Below are 21,927 nucleotides of genomic sequence, written 5' to 3'. Positions count from 1 at the left end.
AGGATAAAAAATTCCTCAAAGTCTCCCTTCACCATCCTCCCTCTCACTACCCCCCTTATTTCTCACCTCTCTAGGGGTAATCGTTATCGTTCTGAGGACAACTATCCAGTGCCCTTTGTATACATTCCTTTCCTCTACTGTACATACATATAAACTTTTTTTTTTTACATAAATGACACCTCCTCGTTTTATAGGTGAGGAAATTAAGTGAGACCTTCAGGGGAGACACGAGTTGACAAATTTATTGAAGGAAAGCGGACTGAACAATCGTTTGTTAAAACCTACTATGTGTCAGACTCTGCGCCCAGCGCTTTATTGGCAGGAAGGGATTTGGTCTTTACTTCTGTTGGATGGGTCGCTGCACTAGGTTAGCTAAGCAATTAGTTTAAAGGTTGGGGAGCAGGTGCGAAAGTCGCTTCAGTGCAATGATGTAGGATTAGTACTTTGATGGGAGCTGCACGAAATCCAGCAGAGGGCTGTGGAGCTGCAAAAAAAAAAAGAAAAAAACTCGTGTCATCTGCATTTGGGTCTGGCAATAAAGCTTGTGAAGCTAAGACGCGAAAAGCCTACTACCTGCCGAGCCCGAAGCCTCCTTCGGAAACCAGGAATCGATACCGTGTCTACAAGACTGGCCTTAGAGCTTGGAAAGGAGGGCACCAGAGGTTGCAAAGAAGGATGCGGCGGGCGGCAGCAACCGAACAGCCATCCCGGAGAGCAGAGCGAGCGCTCTTGGACCTGTCTAGAAGTGCGCCTGCGCCAACCGCGGCGGGGGGGGCGGGGCGGGAGGGGCGGAGCTTGGGGGCGGTCAATGAGCCTGCGCAGACCGCGCGGCGAGGTGGGGGAGGGCGGTCCGTGTGTGTCTGTGTTGTTGTTCGGCGGCAGCGGCGGCGGCGGTAAGATGGCTGCCCACGGGGGCTCCGCGGCGTCGTCGGCGCTGAAGGGGTTAATTCAGCAGTTCACCGCCATCACCGGTAAGAGACGCGGTTACCGGAAGGTGGAGAGTGGGGTCTGGAGCGGGCGGCCAGTCCGCCCCGGGCTTCCCCTCACCTTCATGCATTCCTCCCTCGGGCTTTACCCACAGCTCCCGTCCTCCCTCCTGAGGAAGAGGCGACGACGGCGTCGGGTCTGCGGGTTCAGGCGGGAGACAGCCCCCCCAAGCACCCCATACCCTCGTTCTCGGTCTCCTCATAGTGTGGAGGGAGACCCCCCCGACCCCATGTCAGCCCAGCCCCGGGGAATGGGCCGAGCCCATCCGCCCCCGCCGGCCCGGGGACCTGGGGGCGGGAGAGGTTGGGGGCCGCACCCGGGCCACCGCCCTCCTCCTCCTCCATCATCTTCTCCTCCTCTCTGTGCAGCCCTGGGGTGCAGTGCATCCCCTCGCCTCCTTTCTCCATTCTTCCTCGGCCAGGTCATTCTCCCCCCGTCCCTGGCCTGCCCTTCCCCTTTCTGGGCCCCTCGGAGCCATCGCTGTGGCCCTGGCGTGTTCGGGCCCTCCCGCCTTAACGGCGAGGCCGGTGGGTTCGACAGCGCCTTTACCGATCCCGGGGGATAGGCCGCCAGAAAGGGGGGGTGCTGAGGAGTACCTTCAAGACTGAGCTTTTAAGAGAAGAATAAGGGGGGACCCCCCGCCCCCCTTAATAGAGAAGGCCTGGAGGAATCCTGGGTGGCGTTTCCCACCTCCCCATAATAAAATCATAAAGACCGAGACGATGGCGCCGGGGCCTCCTGCTGATAAAATAGGGATGGCGGCAGAAACTTCTTTGAGAGAAAATCAGTTTCTGGGTGTCAGTATCCCCTAAACCCTCGGATTTTCTTTTCCTTTGGACCCCTGCGAAGGGCACACGCAGATCCTCTTACCGCCTGGAGGAAAGGCCCTAAGCCATTCTATGAATTCTCTCTGTCTTGTTTCTGATGGTGCTGAACTTTTTTTGCATGAGTTATTAGAGGGCGGAGCAAATGATGAAGTTCTCTGTGGAGTGATTTGAGAGAAGAGTACTCCATGTGCTTGAGTGTAATTTTGCCGTTCTAGTTTGTCATTTTGGAAGGAGGTCAGAATGTTAGTTCCCTCCCTTAGCAGATCTGTACTTTATCTGGCAATTTGTTAGATGCAGAGACATTTCCACTGATAAGGTACATAGAGTTTGACGTGCAAGATCTGGTTAAGTAAAATTTTATATTGTTTTAACCACTACTGGTTGTATGCACGTTGCCGTTTCGTAATTAAAGCTAGTTTTGTTTTTTGCTCTGCAATGATAACTAGACGTTTGATGCTGTATCTAGTTTGTGGGCATGAAACAAAATGTCAAAGTTGGTAAAGTACAATTTGTAATAAAATTGGGACAAGGAATGGAATGATAACTTTTCTTAATATTGTAAAACTTTTGTTTTTGGACTATTATATTAAAGGTGTAATGCATTTCCCAGTGTCTAAGCAGATCATCATTAGTAGGAAAATTAGAAAATAACTGTATATAAATTAATATTGCTACTTATTTTTACGTGGAAAAGTCTTTGTAGTGAGTCAGATGTAGAAGTGATTATCATTATTAATCTTTTCTTTAGATTTTCTAGAGGTAGTTTAAAATGCCACCTGTTTAATTTCAGTTTTTTCTGCTAACTACCACCCCTTCAGTAACCCAGATTGTTTTAATCTCACATTATTTTTTCCAATGCAACATTTTTGTTAGATATAGTCAGAGTCCAAAGTGTGGTGAGATGAAGAGATTCACTTAATTGCTTTAATTCTGTCCTTTATCTATTAGTCTGCATGGCTTGTTTCCTAGTTACAGGGCTTTCTATTCCTGAATCAAGTTGCAGACCCTCAGTAGTCAGTGGTATCTAGAAGTCTGTAAAAGGGAAAAATACCTTAGATTTTTCTTAATGTATTATGAATTTCTATTAATAATTTTTTTTGATAGTGTTAACTATTAGAAACACATGATTTGCCCCTTCAATCTTCTTCACATATCTTAAAAAAATTTGGGGGTCTGTCTACATATTTCTTAAATTGTAGTATTTATGATTAAAAAGGTACTATTTGATATTTATTCATTGCTGGATGAATTAAACTGACCTTAAGAGCTTGTGCTCTGATTTCAAAAAGGTTTTACTTATCTGGAAGCTCAGCATTCTGGTAAAAGCAGTACTTTTTTTTTTTTTTTTTTTTTGAATAATGAGGTTAGAGAGAAGACATACAGCTATTTTATTTTATTTTATTTATTTATTTAATTTTTTTTTGAGGAAGATTAGCCCTGAGCTAACATTTGCCGCCAGTCCTCCTCTTTTTGCTGAGGAAGACTGGCCCTGAGCTAACATCTGTGCCTGTCTTCCTCTACTTTATATGTGGGACGCCTACCACAGCATCGCTTGCCCAGTGGTACCATGTCCACACCTGGCATCCGAACTGGCAAACCCCGGGCTGCCGAACCCCAGGCTGCCAAAGCGGAACGTGCAAACTTAACTGCCACGCCACCAGCCCAGCCCTGCCCCAGCAATGCATTTTAAAAAATACAAGTCTTACGTTTCCTGTGGCATTTAGAAGTAGGACAGAAAATTGAAAGAATTTTAAGTCTTATTTCTCATTAAATAGAACAAATCTTGTTTTATATATATATTATGTCAGTATGAAGTAATGACTGAGTTTTTAAAAAATTGTTAAAAGGGTATCACAGGGGCCAGCCCTGTGGCCTAGTGGTTAAGTTTGGTGTGTTCCACTTTGATTGCCCAGGTTTGGTTTCTGGGGACCAACCTATAGCACTTGTTGGTAGCCATGCTGTGGTGGTGACCCACATATAAAATGAAGGAAGATTGGTACAGATGTTTGCACAGGGCAAATCTTCCTCAAGCAGAAGGAGGAAGATTGACAACAGATGTTAGCTCAGGACAAATCTTCCTTAGCAAAAGAACAAAACAAAGCAAAACGCCAATATCACAGCTACATGAAATAATTTTGAGAAAAGGAGAAACTAATCCACTCTCACAACAGCAATATTATTCATTTCACATTTTCTTCCAATTCTTGTTTAAATATTTATTTTTAAATTTTATTCTTTTTTTTACATTGTGTGTCATGGTATATGGAGTTTAGAATTCTGAAATTTTCAATTAGCATTACATCATAAATATTTTTTCCATGATCAAACTCTTTGATAAGCAAGTAGCCAAGGGAAATGGTGGTCTTTGAGGTAATCATATTGGGAAGCTGTGTACATTTACCATTGATGCCATTAAAAATCATTTGAAGCTACATAGAAAACCAGTCCTGTTACTTTATAGTCTACCACATTTTACAATATTATTAAGTTTGATCTCCCTTGATATTCATCATACATGGCTTTGAATGACTGGCTGACTGCTTTCAGGAGTCATATCAGTTCTCAAAACATGAGGAAAGAATGTGCTGCTGGACCAGAAGGTAGTTCCAAAAGAACAATTTTTTAAAATGTTTTGAACCGTGGCAGTATCCTGTTAACATCAACTTGGGCTGACATCCAGCCACATATATACAAAATGCACAGATGTAATCAGAATAATTCATGGGATGAGGGATACATAGACACTATAGAAAAGGTAAAAATAAACAGGCAATCAGAACGTAAGGACAAAATGTGAGGGAATAGAAAATGGAAGCTGAGGAGAGTACAAGAGGTTGCTAGTACGTATAGAATTCCATAAGGTTTTGTGCATAGTAGGAATTCATGTACTTAATGAAATTATAGAACCTCAGTTGTAGAAGAGACCTTAGTTTAATCTCTCTCTAAAGTTATTGAATGAATGCATATTTGTTATAGAAATTAGAAACGTGTGTGTAGTATTGGCTTTGTGGCCAATTTCCGGTTATATTCTTTTCTGCAGTTCATTTCTTTTGGGTTAGTATTAAAATATGTTTAAGTTCTCTGTGTCAGGAAAGGTAGTTGCAAGTGTTCCAGAAATCAAAAGAAAACTCTTATGGAATTTTAAGAACTATTTCAAAAGGTGATAATATTTGAGCAGATATTTAAGAAGTAATAAATTTTGAATTGTGAATGGAATCTTACTGATAATTCAGTATTTATTGATAGACTACTCTTTGCCAGGCGTGGTTCAGATCCTGAGGATACTATGGTGAGCAAGACATGGTGTCTGTCCTCAGAAAGCTTAAAGGTTAAAGGTTAACAGGAAGACAGACACATGAATAGGTAGTAATACAGTGGGAGAGGGGTAAGGAGCTGTTTGGGGGGCACAAAAGAGGGAGGTCAAGAAAGGCTTCCCAGAAGAAATAATTTCTTGGCTAAAACCTAGGGAGATATTTCTGGCAGGAGGAACATATGCAAAGGCCTGGAGGAGAGAGGGACAGACATATATGCATACAGAGATAAGAAAAGAGAGGTAGCAGGTTTAGGGAATTGATGATTATTCCAAATGGATAGAGCATAGCTGGTGGGAGATGCAAAAAAATGCAGCTGAAGAGATAAGTGGGTGCCAGATTAGGAATGCCTTGTAACCCGTGTTAAGAAATCTTGGCTTTATTCTGAGTGTAGTGGGGAGTCAATGAGAAATTTTAATTAGAGGAGTGATATAATCACATTTTGGTTTTTTAGAAAGAGCTACTTGGCTATAGTGGAGAAGAGGTGGGCACAGAGATCAATAGAAGACTGTTGAATTAGTCCAAGAAAGACACTCGTGTCCTAAAATAAGTTAGTGGGCAGAGAAGTGGACTCTGAAAGATGTGGGAAGAAGTCAGAGGAGTCAGGATGAAGCTTAGGATTCTGTTTTGGACATCTAGGTCTGTAATAGTGCTGTTTGTGAAGGCATGGATAATAGAAGAGGTTTGGGGAGATGATTAGTTCAGTTTTAGAAAAGTTGCTGCGTGTGGGACTTCCAAGTGGAACTGTTTAATAAGCAAATGAGTATTTAGGTGTAGAAAGAGGAGTGACATCTGAGGAGTCATATTGATGGCAGTTGAAGCTATAAAAGTGGGTGGCGTCTTGTAGGGGAGAGTGTAGTGTGAGAAAAAAGGCTCCAGGATACAAAGCCGAAGGGACACTAACGCCTGACAGACTGCAAAGAAAAAAGTACAGAGAAGACTTGGGAGAAACCAAAGATGTAGGAGGAAAACCAGGGAGAGTGTGATGCTACTCCCAACATCAGGAGTACAGTAATACCTCAAATATTATGTAAACACTTTAGGAAACCAGAAATCATTGAATATTCATAGGTCTTTTTGGTTAGGGCTGGAAGATATTTTAGAAAGCATCTTGACCCATTTCTGAGTTAATCAAACAAGAAATTGAAGGCCTGAAGTAAAATGACTTAGGGTTATGTCTAGGTCAGTGCTTGTTAAACTTATTTGTAGGAAAGGACCTTTTTAAAAAAATTTCCAATCTTTATGGATCATTACTTTTGTAAAATACAATAAAAATAATTGCTTGAAAAACTAAATAAAAATAACACTTAAAAAAAAGTAAGCCCAGATTCTTTTAAAAATTGAAGTGTAATTTGCGTATGGTAAAATCTACCCTTTTTAGTGTGTAGTTGTGACTTTTGATAAGTGCATACCATTGTGTAGCCACAATTAAGATGCAAAACAGTTCCTGTCATCCTACGAAAATTTCTCCTGCCCTGCTGTAGTCAACCCCTCCCCCCACCTGTAGCCTAATCTTTTTGACTATTGTTTTTCTTTTCCAGAATGTCATGTAAATAGAGTCAGAGTATGTAGCCTTTTGAGTCTGGCTTCTTTCACTTAGCATACTGCTTTTGAGGTTCATTTATGTCGTTGTAGTATGAGTAGTTACTTTTTATTGATGAATAGTATACCGTTGTATGGACATACTACAGTTTGTTTATGCATTCATTAAGTGAATGGATAAGTGTTGTTTTCAGTTTGGGAGATTATAAATAAAGCTGCTAAAAATGTTAGTATACAGATGTACAAATGTGTGAATATAAGTTTTCATTTCCCTTGGATAAATAGCTAGGAGTGGGATTATTAGGGCATATGATAAAGGTATAATTTTAGGAAATTACCAGACTTTTCCAAAGTCACTATACCATTTTGCATTCCCATCAGCAATGTATGAGAGTTCCAGTTGCCCATTTATTACTTTTAATTTTCTGTAGTCATTTTAGTAGGTGTGTGATGGTATGGCATTTGGTTTTAATTTACATTTTACTAATGACTGTTGATATTGGGCATTTTCCATATGATAATTTGTTGTCCATAAATCTTTCAAGCCCCAACTTTTAATTATTAGATTCAACAGACATAAAATTACTCTATCAAATTGCTATAAAAGTTTCTAATACTTACACTGGAATTTCTGTTCTTATCTTTCATAGACTGGTAATAGATAGCTGGTGTGAGGACCACAGTTTGAGTAGCACTGGTCTAGGTAATGGCAGAACAGGGACTAGAACTCTGGTGTCTTTACTCCAAGCCCTGAGTATTTTCCACTGTATTACTACTTTCCTCGGTATAGTTTCCTTTTGTTGATCTGACGAAAGTTAGCTGTGTTTATCTATCCCCTAACTTAATCATTTCATTTCTCTTGCACTTAGTAAACTTAGTTTTCTGTGTACAAATTCTTTTTTAATGTTTTCTATTCCTGAACACTTAAAAACTCCAGAGTGGAAGACCGATGAGGTCAATAGTTAAACTTTCACCTATTTCTTGCAACTATCACCCACTCCCATGTCCTTGGTGAACAGTCTAGCTTACTTTGTTATTTCTGGGGGAAATATAGAACCAAAAAGTAACCTCTTTGTTTCCCTCTCATTTCTGTGCTCTGTCCCTCTGGGTCTATAGAGGGAATGTTTCTTTGTTTTAAATCTTTATGACTGCTATATTTTGGTTCCTTGATAGTAGTGAAGAGACTATCCTTCTTTTGGCACTGAAAGTAGTGTAGAGACTAGGTATAAGGGACTGCTCAAGTTTGAAATATCTCTTGCTTCTTCCTTCCAGCTGTGGTGGAGACATGGACTGCATTACACGTTTGGGTCTATTTCCTATATCAAGTCATTAATGGAGAGAGAGTGTGAACTAAGATGTAGCAGCAAGGAAATGGCCACTGATAAATTGTGTGCCACAAGCTGGGTTAAATAATGCCCATTGGTGCCATTAGCAAGCTTAAAACAGATGGAAGAAAGAAGTGATAAGGGAAAAATAAAAAGGGTGTATATGGTGAGAAACCAAGTGGGACTCCTGCCACAGAGTATGGATTAAATATTAGTGTTGCCTCCCCTGCCCTTCCCCAGCCAAAATTCATGTTGAAATCCTAACCCCCAATGTGATGGTGTGGGGCCTTTGGGAGGTGATTAGGCTGCAAGGATGGAGCCCTCATGAATAGGATTAGTGTCCTTAAAAAAGAGACACCAGAGAGCGCTCTTGCCCCTTCCACCGTGTGAGAACACAGTGAGAAGACGATTGTGAACCAGGAAGCAGGCCTGTACGACACACTGGATCTGCTGGAGCCTCCAGAATGTGAGGAATAGATGTTTGTTGTTTAAGCCACCCATTCTCTAGTGTTTTGTTATAGCAGCCTGAACAAACTGAGACACTGGGTTAGATTAAGCTGTCCTGCTGCTACCTATAATATTGGACCTCAAAATGAGCTCGTTTAAATAAGTTTACAGATAGTTTAACTCTGTAAGGTTTTTATTAGCCCCCCCACTTTTAAAAAAGGTATGTTCTTTATTCTGAATGTAAGATAGAAGTTCAAATTTTTTACAGCTCACCCATCAAAAATTGTTATTACCTCTGAGTATATAGGTAAAACTTGTAACTTGATTAAACTTGTTATCACTGTTTGTTTCCCCTATATCATTTAGCCCCCCCTTACCTTTCCTCTGCCCTTTCAGTTAACCTTCACTTCCTCATATTCCTCTGTTTAGCCCAGTGGCAGTGTTATTCCCATTTTGGCTAGGACAGTTTTTGTTGTGTAGGACTATTCCATCCATTGCAGAAGATGTAGCACTTGTATTAGTTTCTTGTGGATGCTGTAACAAATTACCACAAACCACATGGCCTAAGACACATTTTCTCACAGTTCTGGAGACCAGAAGTCTGAAATGAAGGTGTGAGCATTCTTTGGGGGAGAAGGGCTGTTTTTCAACCTACTATAGCAACCCTGGCTTCTCTCTGTTAAATGCCAGTAGTGCCCCCTCATCCCCTAGTTATGAAACACCAAAAATAGTCTGTCACATTACTAAAAGCCTCTATTATGTTGGAATCTTTAATTATCTTTCAGTTATCCTCTGTTTCTAAAATGATACACTAAGTGATACACTAAGAATGACTGATTATACAAGCACGGATGTCTCAGATAATTTGGCTTTATTTAAGAAAGTGACTGGTATACTTTGCTTCTGGGGCCCCTCTCTAATACTACTTTATTCAGTCTTGCCATGATTTAGCATGTGCTTCCTTTTAAAAAATCTACATATGTAGAGGCCCCTTTTTTTGAAAGCTCTTACAGGTCACTATCCTGATAAGCTCCAATGATGGAAGTTATCTGTTACATTGTCAAGAGAGATGTTAAAGAGCCATCTCCAGGATATGCTGCCTACAGCTTAGATTCCAGCATTAAATGGTTAAGCGAGGATTATAGATAGGATGGCAATTCTGGACCTCAAATGTTGACACCATCTGCCCCCAAAATATCACAGTTGTTATTTCCTTTATTGTAGCTTTATTTTTGTGTCTTAAAGTCATTCCCTGTAGAATCTCTTTTAATAAATTCTATTTTAATCTATAGTTCAATAGACCCATGGACCTTGGAAATTTTGGAATACTTATCTATACTTTTATAAAGTTTTTTTATTGCCTCTACAGCAGCTCTAGATGTTTCTCCCTAGTCACACTGGAATACTGCTTAGTTGTTACAAATTTCTTTGGAGGAGATGCCTTTCATGTATCATTTTATTCTTTATCTATAACATTCACTTTATTCTAGAGTAGTATTTTTTGCTTTCTTCATTGTACTTCTGCTTTTTAAAAAAGATGAGTGTTTAATGTGAGTGAAACATTTTCATAGCATGAGATGAGGGAGGGAAAGAAAACTGTGAGCTGTCTTACTCTGCCTGTTTACTATCTGACAAAATGTCGTTCTCCATGAGCTATATATAAATATTCACACTTCATACTTCTAATATTTTTCATGTGTCATTGATGGATAGCTTGAGTACCATATAACTTGGGACAGTCTTTTTATTAATAGCCAGTTATTTGTCAATAAGGAGCTGTGCCAGGTTCTTTAACGTGAATTTTCTTAATCCACACAAGCATTTCATGAACTTGGTAATATCCCCATTTTATAACTGAGGAAACTGAGACTAGCTCGGTGTCACACAACTAGTGAATGACAAAATTAGGATTCAAACTCAGGTTTATCTCAGTAGTATCTGGGCTCTTAGTGTCTCTTCTATACCATTAGCTTGAGAACAGAAGGGAATATGAAATATGTGTTCTCTGCATCACTGGGTATAGGACTGGCCAGAGGAAAAATTTTGATACCTTCATTCCGACTGTTTAGTGTCTCTATTCCCAGATAGCCAGGGTTGTTTTGGTGCTCTGAGTTACCTCCCATGTGACACTTCATTTAGGCCTTTCTTGTGTCTGCCCCAAAAGGCACTTGGGATGCTAAAGCTACTGACACCTCAGTTTATTGTTACTGAGTTTTAGGGGGGAAGCAATATGATTGAGTTAGTTTACATTGTGAAATAATTGCTACATCCTTAACTCTTCAGTAAGTGTTTATGGCTTTACCAAGGATGTTTCCCCCCAAATTAATCTCTTAAGTGGTAGCAATTTTAGGCATCATAATAAAACAAAGTGAAAAAAAATTGAGGCAGTTAGGAAAAGACTTTGGGGACAGGCAGACCGTATTGTTAACAGGCCAGCTTGCCTGAGGATTGGCTTAACAAGTCTTCCTGATGTTCATAGCATCTTTTATTTTACTTCAGAACCAGCAGATTCTCTAAATGGTTCCCCTGTCAGTGGCGCTGGAGTTCTGTTAGTTGGAGGGTGGTGGAAAGGATGACAACAACTATTTGTATGTAGTGGTCCTTTTTAAGTTGAATTTCCTTATGAACAAATAAATTTCAAAAGGAATGAAAGCAGCCAACATTGGTTGCTATTATGGAAGAAGGGAGTGTCACTTGCCCATCAGCATGTTCTTTGTGGTGCTTTAGTGCAATGTGAGCACCTAGAGAGACAAGAGCCAAAATGGTATGAACTCAACCATTTAATTCTCTGAGAAGAAAAAGATCAGTAGATATCTTGAGAAGCTAGTTTAGGGTTCATTGTGAGGCAAATGTAACAGTTCATGCGTCTGTCTCCCAGAACAAACAGCCAGAGTAGTCTACCTATAGGAACCTTTTAACTTTCAGAAGCTGCTATGTAGATAAGTAAATTAAAATGGCAGAGTACAGTAGACACTGAACTTTTAGACTATCATTTAAGAAGTATAAGAATACAACACAATATAATTGGACACAGTGTGAAAATATTAGCTGAACAGAGCCTCAGGTTTTGAGAGAAATAATATGGAAGCATGAGTCTTGAAATTGTTCATCAAACTTGTGCTGGTTTTGCCCCAAGAGTTTGAGTTTGATTACCTAACATGAGGTTGGCTATTGGGATATTTTAATTCCTTCCTCTCCAAAAGTTGCATTTGTTTTTGTTTTGAGATTTCCTTTGTTTTTGGTGAGAAACATCTGTGCCAATCTTCCTCTGTTTTGTATGTGGGACACCTCCGCAGTGGGTGCTGGGGATACCATGACAAAAGAAGCTTCTGCTCTTGGAGGAGCCAGAAAGTAAACCACCATTTACTGCTTAGTAGTGTTATCTATCTATATAATAGAAGAGTATCACAGGGATGGAAGTGGGGAGGTAGTGTCCACAAATGGGCAGAATAACACTTAGGGTGATTTTTGAGCATACATGAACTAGATGAAGGGGAAGATGAGGAGGATAAGGAGATGCAAGCGTGTAATTCAGTATGACTATACTGAATTGTGTAAGATGGGGAAGAGGAGAGCCAAAGCCAGAGAGAGAAGCTGAGGCCTGATCACAAAGGAGTTTCCAGATCATAAGGACTTTGGAATTTATACTGTAGGTGTCAGCCATTAAAGAATTTTAAACCAGTGGAGGATATTATCAGACTTGTATTTTGGAACATAACCTCAACAGCAAAGTAGAAGATAGAATAATGATCAGTTAGGAGTCTTTTGTAGTAGTCCAGGTGAGAAGTATTAAGGGCTTGATTTAAAGCCTTACAGATAGTAGTGGAAAAGAGAAAACAAATGAGAGATTTTATGAGTAGAGTCAGCACTTTCATTTGTGGCAGTAGGGCTAAACTAGAGCAATATCATGAATAATCCTCCCGCTGAGAAAAAATCCTGAATAAAATGTGTATTTAAAAAATTTTTTCAAAAGGCATCATTGGGCTAACAAGAAAGTAAAGAATGCTCAGAGGCTAAAAAATGAAATTAAAATGCAGATGTTAGCTAGATTTAAAGCAAGCCTTCACCCTGATGGAATCTGCCTAAACTGAATGGCTTTGAACTTCTCTTTTGATAGCCTCATAGGGCACAGGAAACAGGAAACAAAGCCTGCTGCCTTCCCAAGGAGAGGAGTCTGAAAGGAGACCTCTCCCCTTCATGAAGCTGAGACTTTATTGTTTCAACCTTGACAGTTGGCGAGTGGCAGGAGATATCTTCCCTGAGAATTTAGAACAAGTGTCCTTGCAGAGTCACATTTCCCATGTGGTCTTGTAAAACTTCAAGTCAAGAATGTATTTAAAGTGGTCCCACAAGGTAGTGCCCACATGGTGCCTTACAAAATCTTGTCAAATCAGATCCTCTTAGGAGGAATGTACCTTCAACTCAGGCTTCAAAAATCTACAAATTAAAATTCCAGGGCACAGGAGATCACAATTTAAAAAATCACAAAATACACAAAAACCATGGCATAATGAGCAAGAGCCAGCAGAAAGAAGAGACAGTGACCCCTAGAGACTGCAGAAAGTTTGTTGTGTCTTAGTAACTCCAATAAGTTTGATTAATATGTTTGAAGAAAGGAAGAGATTGAAATATGAGTATGAAGTAAGGATCTCTGAAACATGACCAAGCAGATTAGGAAAAAACCAAAAACAGGACTTCCAGTTATAAAAAATTAACTGAAATTAAAAGCTCAGTGAATAGGTAAAAAACAGATTGGTACAGCATAGAGCAAAGAGTTCTAACACACATCTAATAGGAGTTCCAGAATGTGATAAGTGTGAATGGAGGAGTAAGGTAATTGTTAAATAGAAATGTCTGAGAAATTTTCAGAATTGATAAAAGATAATCCTTATGTGGTGGGAGTCCAGTGAACCTCAAGGAGGATAAATAAAATCAGCCGCAATAAATCAAAGTGAAACTGCGGAAGACTAAAGGCGGAGATGATCTTAAAAGCAACTAGAGAGAAACAACAGATTGCTGTAAAAATGTTTTTCTTTAGTTTGGCAACTGATTTCCCAGCAGCAACAACAGAAGCCAGAGGACATTGGAATGCTGTCTTCGATGTACTGAGAGAAAATAGCTGTCAGCCTTAAAATAGAATATGCAGTAAAACTGTCTTTCAGGAATGACAGCAAAATAGAGACATTTTTAGAACACGAAAAGACACCCCCCCTCCCCAAACATACCCGTTAGAAGGAGATTCTAAGGGACATAATTCAGGTAGAAGGAAAGTTACCCCAGAGGGAAAGCCTGAGATTCTTTTTAATAGCCACAAAATGTTCCATCAAATAGATTGTACAATTTTGACTCTACTACTATGGGATATTTATGTTTCCAGTTTTTCAATATTAGCTGAAGCTGTACTGGACCTGTATATGGACATGCTTATGCATGTAGTATTTTATGTAGAATAAATAAAAGAATAAGTCATCTTTTGACTAGAAGCCCAAATTACTGGGTCAAAGAAGGAATGAGTATTTTTATGTTTCTTGATGCAGGTATAAAATTATTATTATTTTTTTTTTAAAGATTGGCACCTGGGCTAACGACTGTTGCCAATCTTTTTTTTTTTTTTTCCCCTGCTTTATCTCCCCAAATCCCCCCTGTACATAGTTGTATATCTTAGTTGCAGGTCCTTCTAGTTGTCGGATGTGAGACGCCACCTCAAAGTGGCCTGATGAGCGGTGCCATGTCTGGGCCCAGGATCAGAACCCTGGGCCGCCACAGTGGAGCGCACGAACTTAACCACTCAGCCACGGAGCTGACCCCTAAAATTATTTTCTTAAAGGGCGCTACCAATTTACATTGCATCTTAACAGACTATACTGGCTTTACTTTACAAATGAGTAAGTGTGTGATAGGGCCAGTTTCAAATGATGAAGATTGACATTTCTTACCAGATTTTGACTGACTTATATCTTTGACAAGAATGTCCCATCTCACTTCTCTCCCATTGTCATTAAAAAATGCTACCTTTTTAATAGAAAGAGAAATGTTAACTGAAATGCATTCTTTCTAACAGAAAGTATTTCTAACTTTCTAGAATGTAGTCTTTCATTTTTCTTTACCTTTTTTCAGTTCATTAACAAATATATATTGGTCCGTTTAAGGAAGTGGCAAATAAATGCTTTATTTAGTTTTGGTTTTATTACGAAGGAAGACTACTATTTTAATGCTGCTACTTTCTTTGCTAGCTCTATATATCAGCCAACAGTGTAGAAGTAAATGAACAGGTTTTTTAAAAAAAAGTCAGTTATTCTAAAAGGGGAAAAGTACTATTAATTTGCTTGGGAATTCTGTATTCTAATATGAACTGAAAGTAAGATGGTCTTTTTAAAACTTTTTTCCTGTCTTTTTGCTATTTCAGGTGCAAGTGAAAGTGTAGGGAAACATATGCTTGAAGCCTGCAACAATAATCTGGAGATGGCAGTCACTATGTTTCTGGATGGTGGAGGAATCGCTGAAGAGCCCAGTACCAGTTCAGCAAGTGTCTCCACTGTCAGACCACACACAGAGTATGAATTTATTATTTATTGTTAGGAGCTACCCCCTGTCTAAATTGAGCAGTAGCATTTTTATCAGTTATATTGATTCTCTGTTTTTGAATAAATTACAAATTGAAAGCATCTGAAAAAGTGTCAAGTGGAAATTTTTATATTTATATACTTTAAATTTTCTAGAACACTGTCATGTCTATTATTTAATCCTCAGAAGAACCTTATAGGATGGCATTATTAGCCACATTTTACAGATGAGAAAGCAGAGGCATAGCCATTTTTCCAAGCTACGCGGCAATTAAGTAGCAGATATGGAAGTAAAGCCCAATAAAGCTCAGATTCCCCAATTCTAAATTTTCCTACATTGTCCCAGTAAAGTTTTGAGTTACCATGAAAAATTTTTGAAAAATAATTTTACTCATTTATACCTTAAATAGTTAGATGTGGTTAATCATTACAAGCACCTTCATCATATGAAAGTTGTGCCATGTAGAGAATAGTAATAAATGGTGAACAGATTTGGTGGTTTTTTGCCCTTAGCGTTTGATACCAATGAGAGTTTCAATGAATACCTTTTGGGCAAAATTCCAGTAGTCTTTGGAAAATATTAGAGATGAATGACACTCAAAGGAAACCCACTGATTTTTTTTTATACAAAATTAAAAAGATCCTTAAATAAGACTTTAATACTTATAGTCCTTTATAACTCTCAGTGTTTACAACATGAAATACTAAACAAGAGAAATCCCGTTTTTAAAGAATAGGCAAAAGACGGATTTTATTTTTACAATGTTAGAGATAGGTTTAAAAAGCCAAAAAACATTCAGGCCATAATTACCTCTTTTGTTGATCTAGTTCCAGAATCTAGAGTAATATTGTTTCCACATGAAGTGTGAACTTTATAGACCATTATTAATATATTACAAATTTTTTTCGTGTCACTGTTGGCTGTGTATTTCAGATGTGATATCCCATTCTCCTCCAACATAGCTCAAATTTTTAAAGGAAATCAGTATGAAAAATGATTTAGTTTATAGAAACTGGAATAACAAGTGTTCACAGCTGATTTAGGGGAACATATTTGTCTTCACTGTATAAAACGTATTTTCTTAATTATGTTTAAAAGTAGTTTTAATCAATGAATGTCATTTCTTACTGAATTACATTATAATTTGACTTAGATTATTTGTATTGCTGATTAATTAACATTTGATAGTGGCTTCTAATTCCTAAAGTGTAATTTTTGCTCTTTACTGTTCACCTTTTTCTGTTCCATTCTTCCATTTTATTAGGTAGCTGACAATCTTGGAACAGATACCCTCAAATAGGTAGTAATCAGTCTTTTTATATAGGGACTACTACTTAATCCATCCCCCTAATTGATATATATACTATAAATTGAGGTATACCAATAATGGAAAGATTTAGTTAGGTAGAAGATATCTTTTAAGTTCTTAGTTTTCTTAAAATAATGGCCTATTTCTCTTTGATGAAAGAGGGTTAATAGAGCTTCCTTTTAAATGGATGTGTTGTCTGTTCCTTTAGATTATTGAAATTCTGTGTGGTAGCAGTGATTGGTGTCTAGTGGGAAAGAGTACTTAACATAATTTTGAATTATCCTTTATCCTTCAATCATTTGACTTATTGTAGATTTCTTTGTCCAGCTAGTTTTTCTTTGATTACAGGATGTTCTTGTTGATGAATGAGTGTTCATACTTTATTTCATAAAGCATGTTTTGGAGTTTGAACTCTTAGAAATCAAAAACAGTGCTTTAAGCTCAGTTATTATTATTAGAAACACCTGAGTGAAAAACATTAGGCCTAACTTAAATTAACATTTATTATAAGCGAGAAGATAATATATTTGGAATTTACTATTACTTATTATGAACATTAATCAGCAGAGTTTAATATTTGAATTAAAACCCTAAAATAATTAAACTGATATTTAAAGGAACATACACCATTTTTACAGTATATCTAAATGAGTATTTTTTACTGGAAGAGATGTATTATTAGTAAACTCTCTGGAGGTAAACTTCGAAGAGTTTGTTGGCCTTTAAAAGATGAGTAATTACTTTCTCTGTATATGTTAGGGTCTATTTAATAAATAATCCAAGGTAATACCTGTGTTAGCCATCTTCATAACTAGCATAAAATTCCCTGCATGTTTGTTTATGCTTATTTTATTTTATTTTTTTGAGGAAGATTAGCCCTGAGCTAACTACTGCCAGTCCTCCTGTTTTTGCTGAGGAAGACTGGCCCTGAGCTAAGATCCGTGCCCATCTTCCTCTACTTTATAGGTGGGACGCCTACCACAGCATAGCTTTTGCCAGGCGGTGCCATGTCTGCACCCGGGATCCGAACTGGCAAACCCCAGGCCACTGAGAAGCGGAACGTGTGCACTTAACCACTGCACCACGGGGCTGGCCCTGTTTATGCTTATTTTAATATATCTGATTTAATTATTTCATATAGTGGTAATGTGATATTGCTTAATAAGCCTGTATTTTTCCATTAACTTTTGTCATTTTTCTTTTTGTGTAAATTTTTTTTTCTTTTTTCTCTCTGAGAGAATTTAGGGTAGAGCACTTGAGAGGAAAGTGGAAATATTTTTTATTTTTCAGTTTGTTCTCTTTGTAAACCATTTGAGCTATCTGTGCCAGGTACTTTATTCTGATTGATCTCTATATGGAAACCATCTAACAATCATTTGTCATTGTGGTTCCTAAAAATCACTAAGTCTGGTGTTCATTTTACTTGTTAATTTGAATGCATTCGCAATAGTTACAGAGAGAACAGGTAGCAGAAAACTTCCTTTTGATATTTTCCCCCCTTTTATAATAGAGAAGAAGTTCGTGCTCCAATTCCTCAAAAGCAGGAAATATTGGTGGAACCAGAACCTTTGTTTGGTGGTAAGTTCAACTTTTTTCCTTGGCTTTACTTGACTTTATTGTTGTCTTTAGGATTTTAGTGAAACTATCAAAAGATGTGAAGCCCTGCTCAGAGGTTGTTATCTCTAGAGTTAATTCTTATCTTGTAATTCTGTAATTTCCCCTCAAGAAAGTCACATAGTTGGTTCTTTCTAAAGAGTGAACAAGATTAAAATGTTGATATTTGTTGCAGAATGCCAAAAGGAGGAAAATTAGCGAAAAGAACTGCTGCCTTATAATGGAAACGAATCTATCATTAGATAAAAGACTGATTATTTTTTGTTTTCTAGATACCTACTTGACTGCCATATCTTTACTGTCTTGATATTCTTTGCCTTCGCTCTTGCTTAATTTCTAGAAGTGCGATTCATATTTTGAACAAAGAAAATGTAATACCTAATCCATGCAAAAAAATTGTAATACCAGTCAGGGTGTATAGAAAAGATGGTGGTAAATGGGACACTTAATCAGATTTGAAGAAAGTTTATAGTTTCAGTTTAATAAGCACTTATTTATCTTTTGTGAGCCAAATATTTTAGGCATTAATAGGTATATTATAGAAGATAAAATATAATCTGGTTGGACAAAGACATAGGAATGTGTATTATACATATTGAGAACAATAATGCAGAGAAATAGGCCTATAAAAAGTTTTGCAGGTATACTAGAATAAAGGAGAAGAAATAAATTGTAAGGAAAGGATGCAGAAAATTATGTAAACCATCTCTTTCGATTTGAAAAAGCACCTCAGTTGCGAGTTTTTTTAAGATTGATGTTTAACTTGTCAGCTTTGGAGTTTACTGTAGTGAGAAATAAAGAATATACTGTCTAAGATTCAGAATTAAAGATGGGAGGGAGAAAACTGTAAGATCTGAATATTGAAGTATAATTACTTTTTGGACTGTTCGATTCAGCTAGTCACTGTGCTATTAATGTACCAGAAGTAATAAAGAGTTATTCATAATTTTTTTTCATGTAGATATTATGAATAGATTTTGGAGCTGAGGAGTAATGCCCTTGGAAACTTTACAGGATCTTTGAGTGGGGAAGACTACAGGAAATAGATTCTGTGCTGTTTTACTGTTGAGCAGAGACAAAAGAATTCCCATTTGAAACCCCCCCTTTGTTCCTTTACCTCTGCTTTGATATACATAAGGGAGAGGGATGAGAGTGATATTATACAGTTAACAAGTCAATCCTAACTTTCATTATTAGACCATATTATAACTTGAAAAAGTTCTTTGGAGAACTGTTTTCTTCTTAGGACAGTATTGATTTAAAGCATGATTGTCAAAGTATGGTATAGGGGGTGTGGTCCCTGATACCCTTTCAGGGGGTCTGTAAGATCAAAACTACTTTCATAATAATATTAAGAAGTTATTTGCCTTTTTCACTGTGTTGACATTGGACTGGCGGTTCAAAAGCAATGATGGGTCAAACTGCTGCATCTTAATTGAATCAGGGCAGTGGCACCAAACTGTACTATTATGCATTGAGTTCTTCACTGCCACATACTCGCAGTTTAATTTAATATAATTTTTTTTTTTTTAAAGATTGGCACCTGGGCTAACAACTGTTGCCAATCTTTTTTTTTTTTTTTTTCTGCTTTATCTCCCCAAACCCCACCGTAAACAGTTGCATATCTTAGTTGCAGGTCCTCCTAGTTGTGGGATGTGGGATACCGCCTCAACGTGGCCTGACAAGCAGTGCCATGTCCACGCCCAGGATCTGAACCCTGGGCCCCTGCAGCGGAGCGCACGAACTTAACCGCTCAGCCACGGAGCCAGCCCCCTCGCAGTTTAATTTTAAAAAAAACCAATTTTGGGGCCGGCCCCATGGCCAAGTGGTTAAGTTCGCGTGCTCCGCTTTGGCGGCCCAGGGTTTCACAAGTTTGGATCCTGGGCGTGGACATGGCACTGCTTATTAGGCCATGCTGAGGCGGCATCCCACATGCCACAACTGGAAGAACCCACGACTAAAATATACAACTATGTACTGGGGGGGGGTTTGGGGAGAAAAAGCAGAAAAAAAAAAAAAAGCCAATTTTATTTAATAGTGTTCTTGATGAAGCAGTAAAAATTAATTTCATTAAATCTTGACCTCTGAGTACACATTTTTAAACTATTCTGTTTGATGAAGTAGAATGTGTGTAAAGCACTTCTGCATACTGAAGTACTGTGGTTACTTTAAGGAAAAGCACTTGTACAGTTGTTTGAGTTGTGAGCTAAACTAGCTGCTTTTCTTAATGGAACATTATTTTTACTTGAAAGATTGCTGACAAACTATAGTTATTTAGTCTTAGGCGTTTGGCAAACATTTTCTTCAATATGAACAAAAGCCTGTTGCTTCCTCAAGGCAAAGAACTGACGTTATTTGTTACCAGTGATTAAAAGAAAAAAGCTTTCAGGTAGAAATTAGAATTTTAGAAAGTTTATATCCACAATTGTGAGCTTGGTAGCTTCCTGATACTTAAAGGGTTTCTGATGAGATTAGTGTGACATTAACGGATGGTGATTTTTTTTTATATATTGTATAATGAGATGGTCAATATTTGGAATGTTTGCATAACTCAGTGAATAAATACTTTCAAATGACCAATGTACGATATTATAAAATCATGCATAGGTAAAAGATCTGTTCAGATTGTAAGATGGATTGCATAGATAGATAGATTTAGATATCTGTTGCTGTGTAACAGATTGCTCTAAGATTTAGCTTCCTGAAACAGTAGACATTTGTTATCTCACATTTTCTTTGGGTCAGGAATCCTGGTGTGGCTTAGCTGAGTGTGTTTGGTTTGGGTCTTTCAGAAGGGTGTAGTCAAGGTGTCACCTAGTGCTACAATCATCTCAAAGCTTGAATAGAGGAGGATCTCCTTCTAAGCTCACTGTTGAGACTATTGGTTGGCTAGAGACATCATTTCCTTACTACAGAACAAATGAGAGAGCCGGAGAGGGCAGCCCATGATGGAACCCACCATCTTTTTGTAATCTAATCTCGGAAGTGACATCCCATCACGTCACTTTTGCCACATTCCATTTAAACCTGCCCATACTCAAGATATTCACACAGAGGTTATGAATATCGGGAGATAGGGATAATTGGGGGTCATCTTAGAGACTGCCCACCACATAGACCAATGGATTTTAATGGAGCAGAGTATGAAAAGTTCATTGTTAAGATTTCAGATTCTATGTTGCAGCTAACCTTTAAGAAACTACCACTGGTTGAGTTTTGGTGTAGTATGAAAGGAGACTATTCACAGTTATCTTAAAACTATAAAATACTCTCCTCCCTTTTACAACTGTATGTCTGTGTGAAGTTGAATTTTAATTTTCTTCATATGCTTGAACTAAAGGAATAGCAGCAGATTGAATGCAGATGCAGATCTGAAAACCCAGGTTTCTTCTCTTAAACCTGTTATTAACAGAGATTTGTGAAACAGTGCCATTCTTCTCACTAAATTTTTTCCTCCACTTGTCCCACTCCCGTATTCTGACTATGAAGCTCCTTTTGAATCTCTTAGCTCTTTGTAGCTTAGCCTGTTTGATCTGAGTGATCAGCACTCATGTGGGCAGTAGGGAGTATGGAGTGATGTTTGCTCTATAGCACATGGTTTGGAGGAATCAGGAAGCCACATATTGAAGAGGCAGGCAGGAATAATAATGGTCCTAGGGCTTTAGAGGTGTTGTGGCCTGAGGAGGGGTTCTTGGTTACACTTAGAATAAATAAGGGGGAAAAAATGGGAGCAGGTTATGAACCAAGAAATAAAAGAGGTTGGGTAGAAAGTTAGCAGTAAGAGAAACTGGTGAGAATCACGAGGAGATCAAGTGCCTAATACAGAAGAGCTAAACTGGGAAAAGAAGGGGGGGAGAGTGTGTGTGTGTGTGTGTGTGTGTGTGTGTGTGTGTGTCTGTGTGTGTGTGTACCGATGTAGAATATTGACTGGCCTGCCTTTGGCAATTTAAAAGTAAAAGAAAACTACCTTTTGTGTACTACTTTCCCAGTAGTTAATATCC

General features: G+C 38.3%; 1 protein-coding gene and 1 long non-coding RNA gene across 3 annotated transcripts in view; one reads left to right on the top strand and one right to left on the bottom strand.

The window, feature by feature from the left end:
• Positions 1–219: 219 nt before the first annotated feature.
• LOC123286042 (uncharacterized) lies at positions 220–1,982 on the bottom strand. Of its 2 annotated transcripts, none has more exons than XR_006528244.2 (3): positions 1,858–1,982; positions 574–1,096; positions 220–484 (listed from the first exon to the last, which is right to left on the bottom strand). It is a non-coding gene; the product is annotated as an uncharacterized lncRNA (long non-coding RNA). The 2 variants fall into 2 exon arrangements; XR_011503209.1 differs by having other exon boundaries at positions 574–1,125; positions 1,858–1,951.
• The window catches only part of UBXN7 (UBX domain protein 7), a 41,945-nt gene continuing 20,826 nt past the window's right edge, over positions 809–21,927 (top strand). The window contains exons 1-3 of the mRNA XM_014868126.3: positions 809–971; positions 14,846–14,993; positions 17,823–17,890. Of these exons, the coding sequence (XP_014723612.2) occupies positions 809–971; positions 14,846–14,993; positions 17,823–17,890 (379 nt within the window). The remainder of the gene's footprint in view (positions 972–14,845; positions 14,994–17,822; positions 17,891–21,927) is intronic.

Source organism: Equus asinus, chromosome 5, assembly GCF_041296235.1.
Source record: "Equus asinus isolate D_3611 breed Donkey chromosome 5, EquAss-T2T_v2, whole genome shotgun sequence".
Classification (NCBI taxonomy): Eukaryota; Metazoa; Chordata; class Mammalia; order Perissodactyla; family Equidae; genus Equus; species Equus asinus.
The sequence above is the reverse complement of the archived record's forward strand: the minus strand, read 5'-3'. Positions and strand labels throughout refer to the sequence as shown.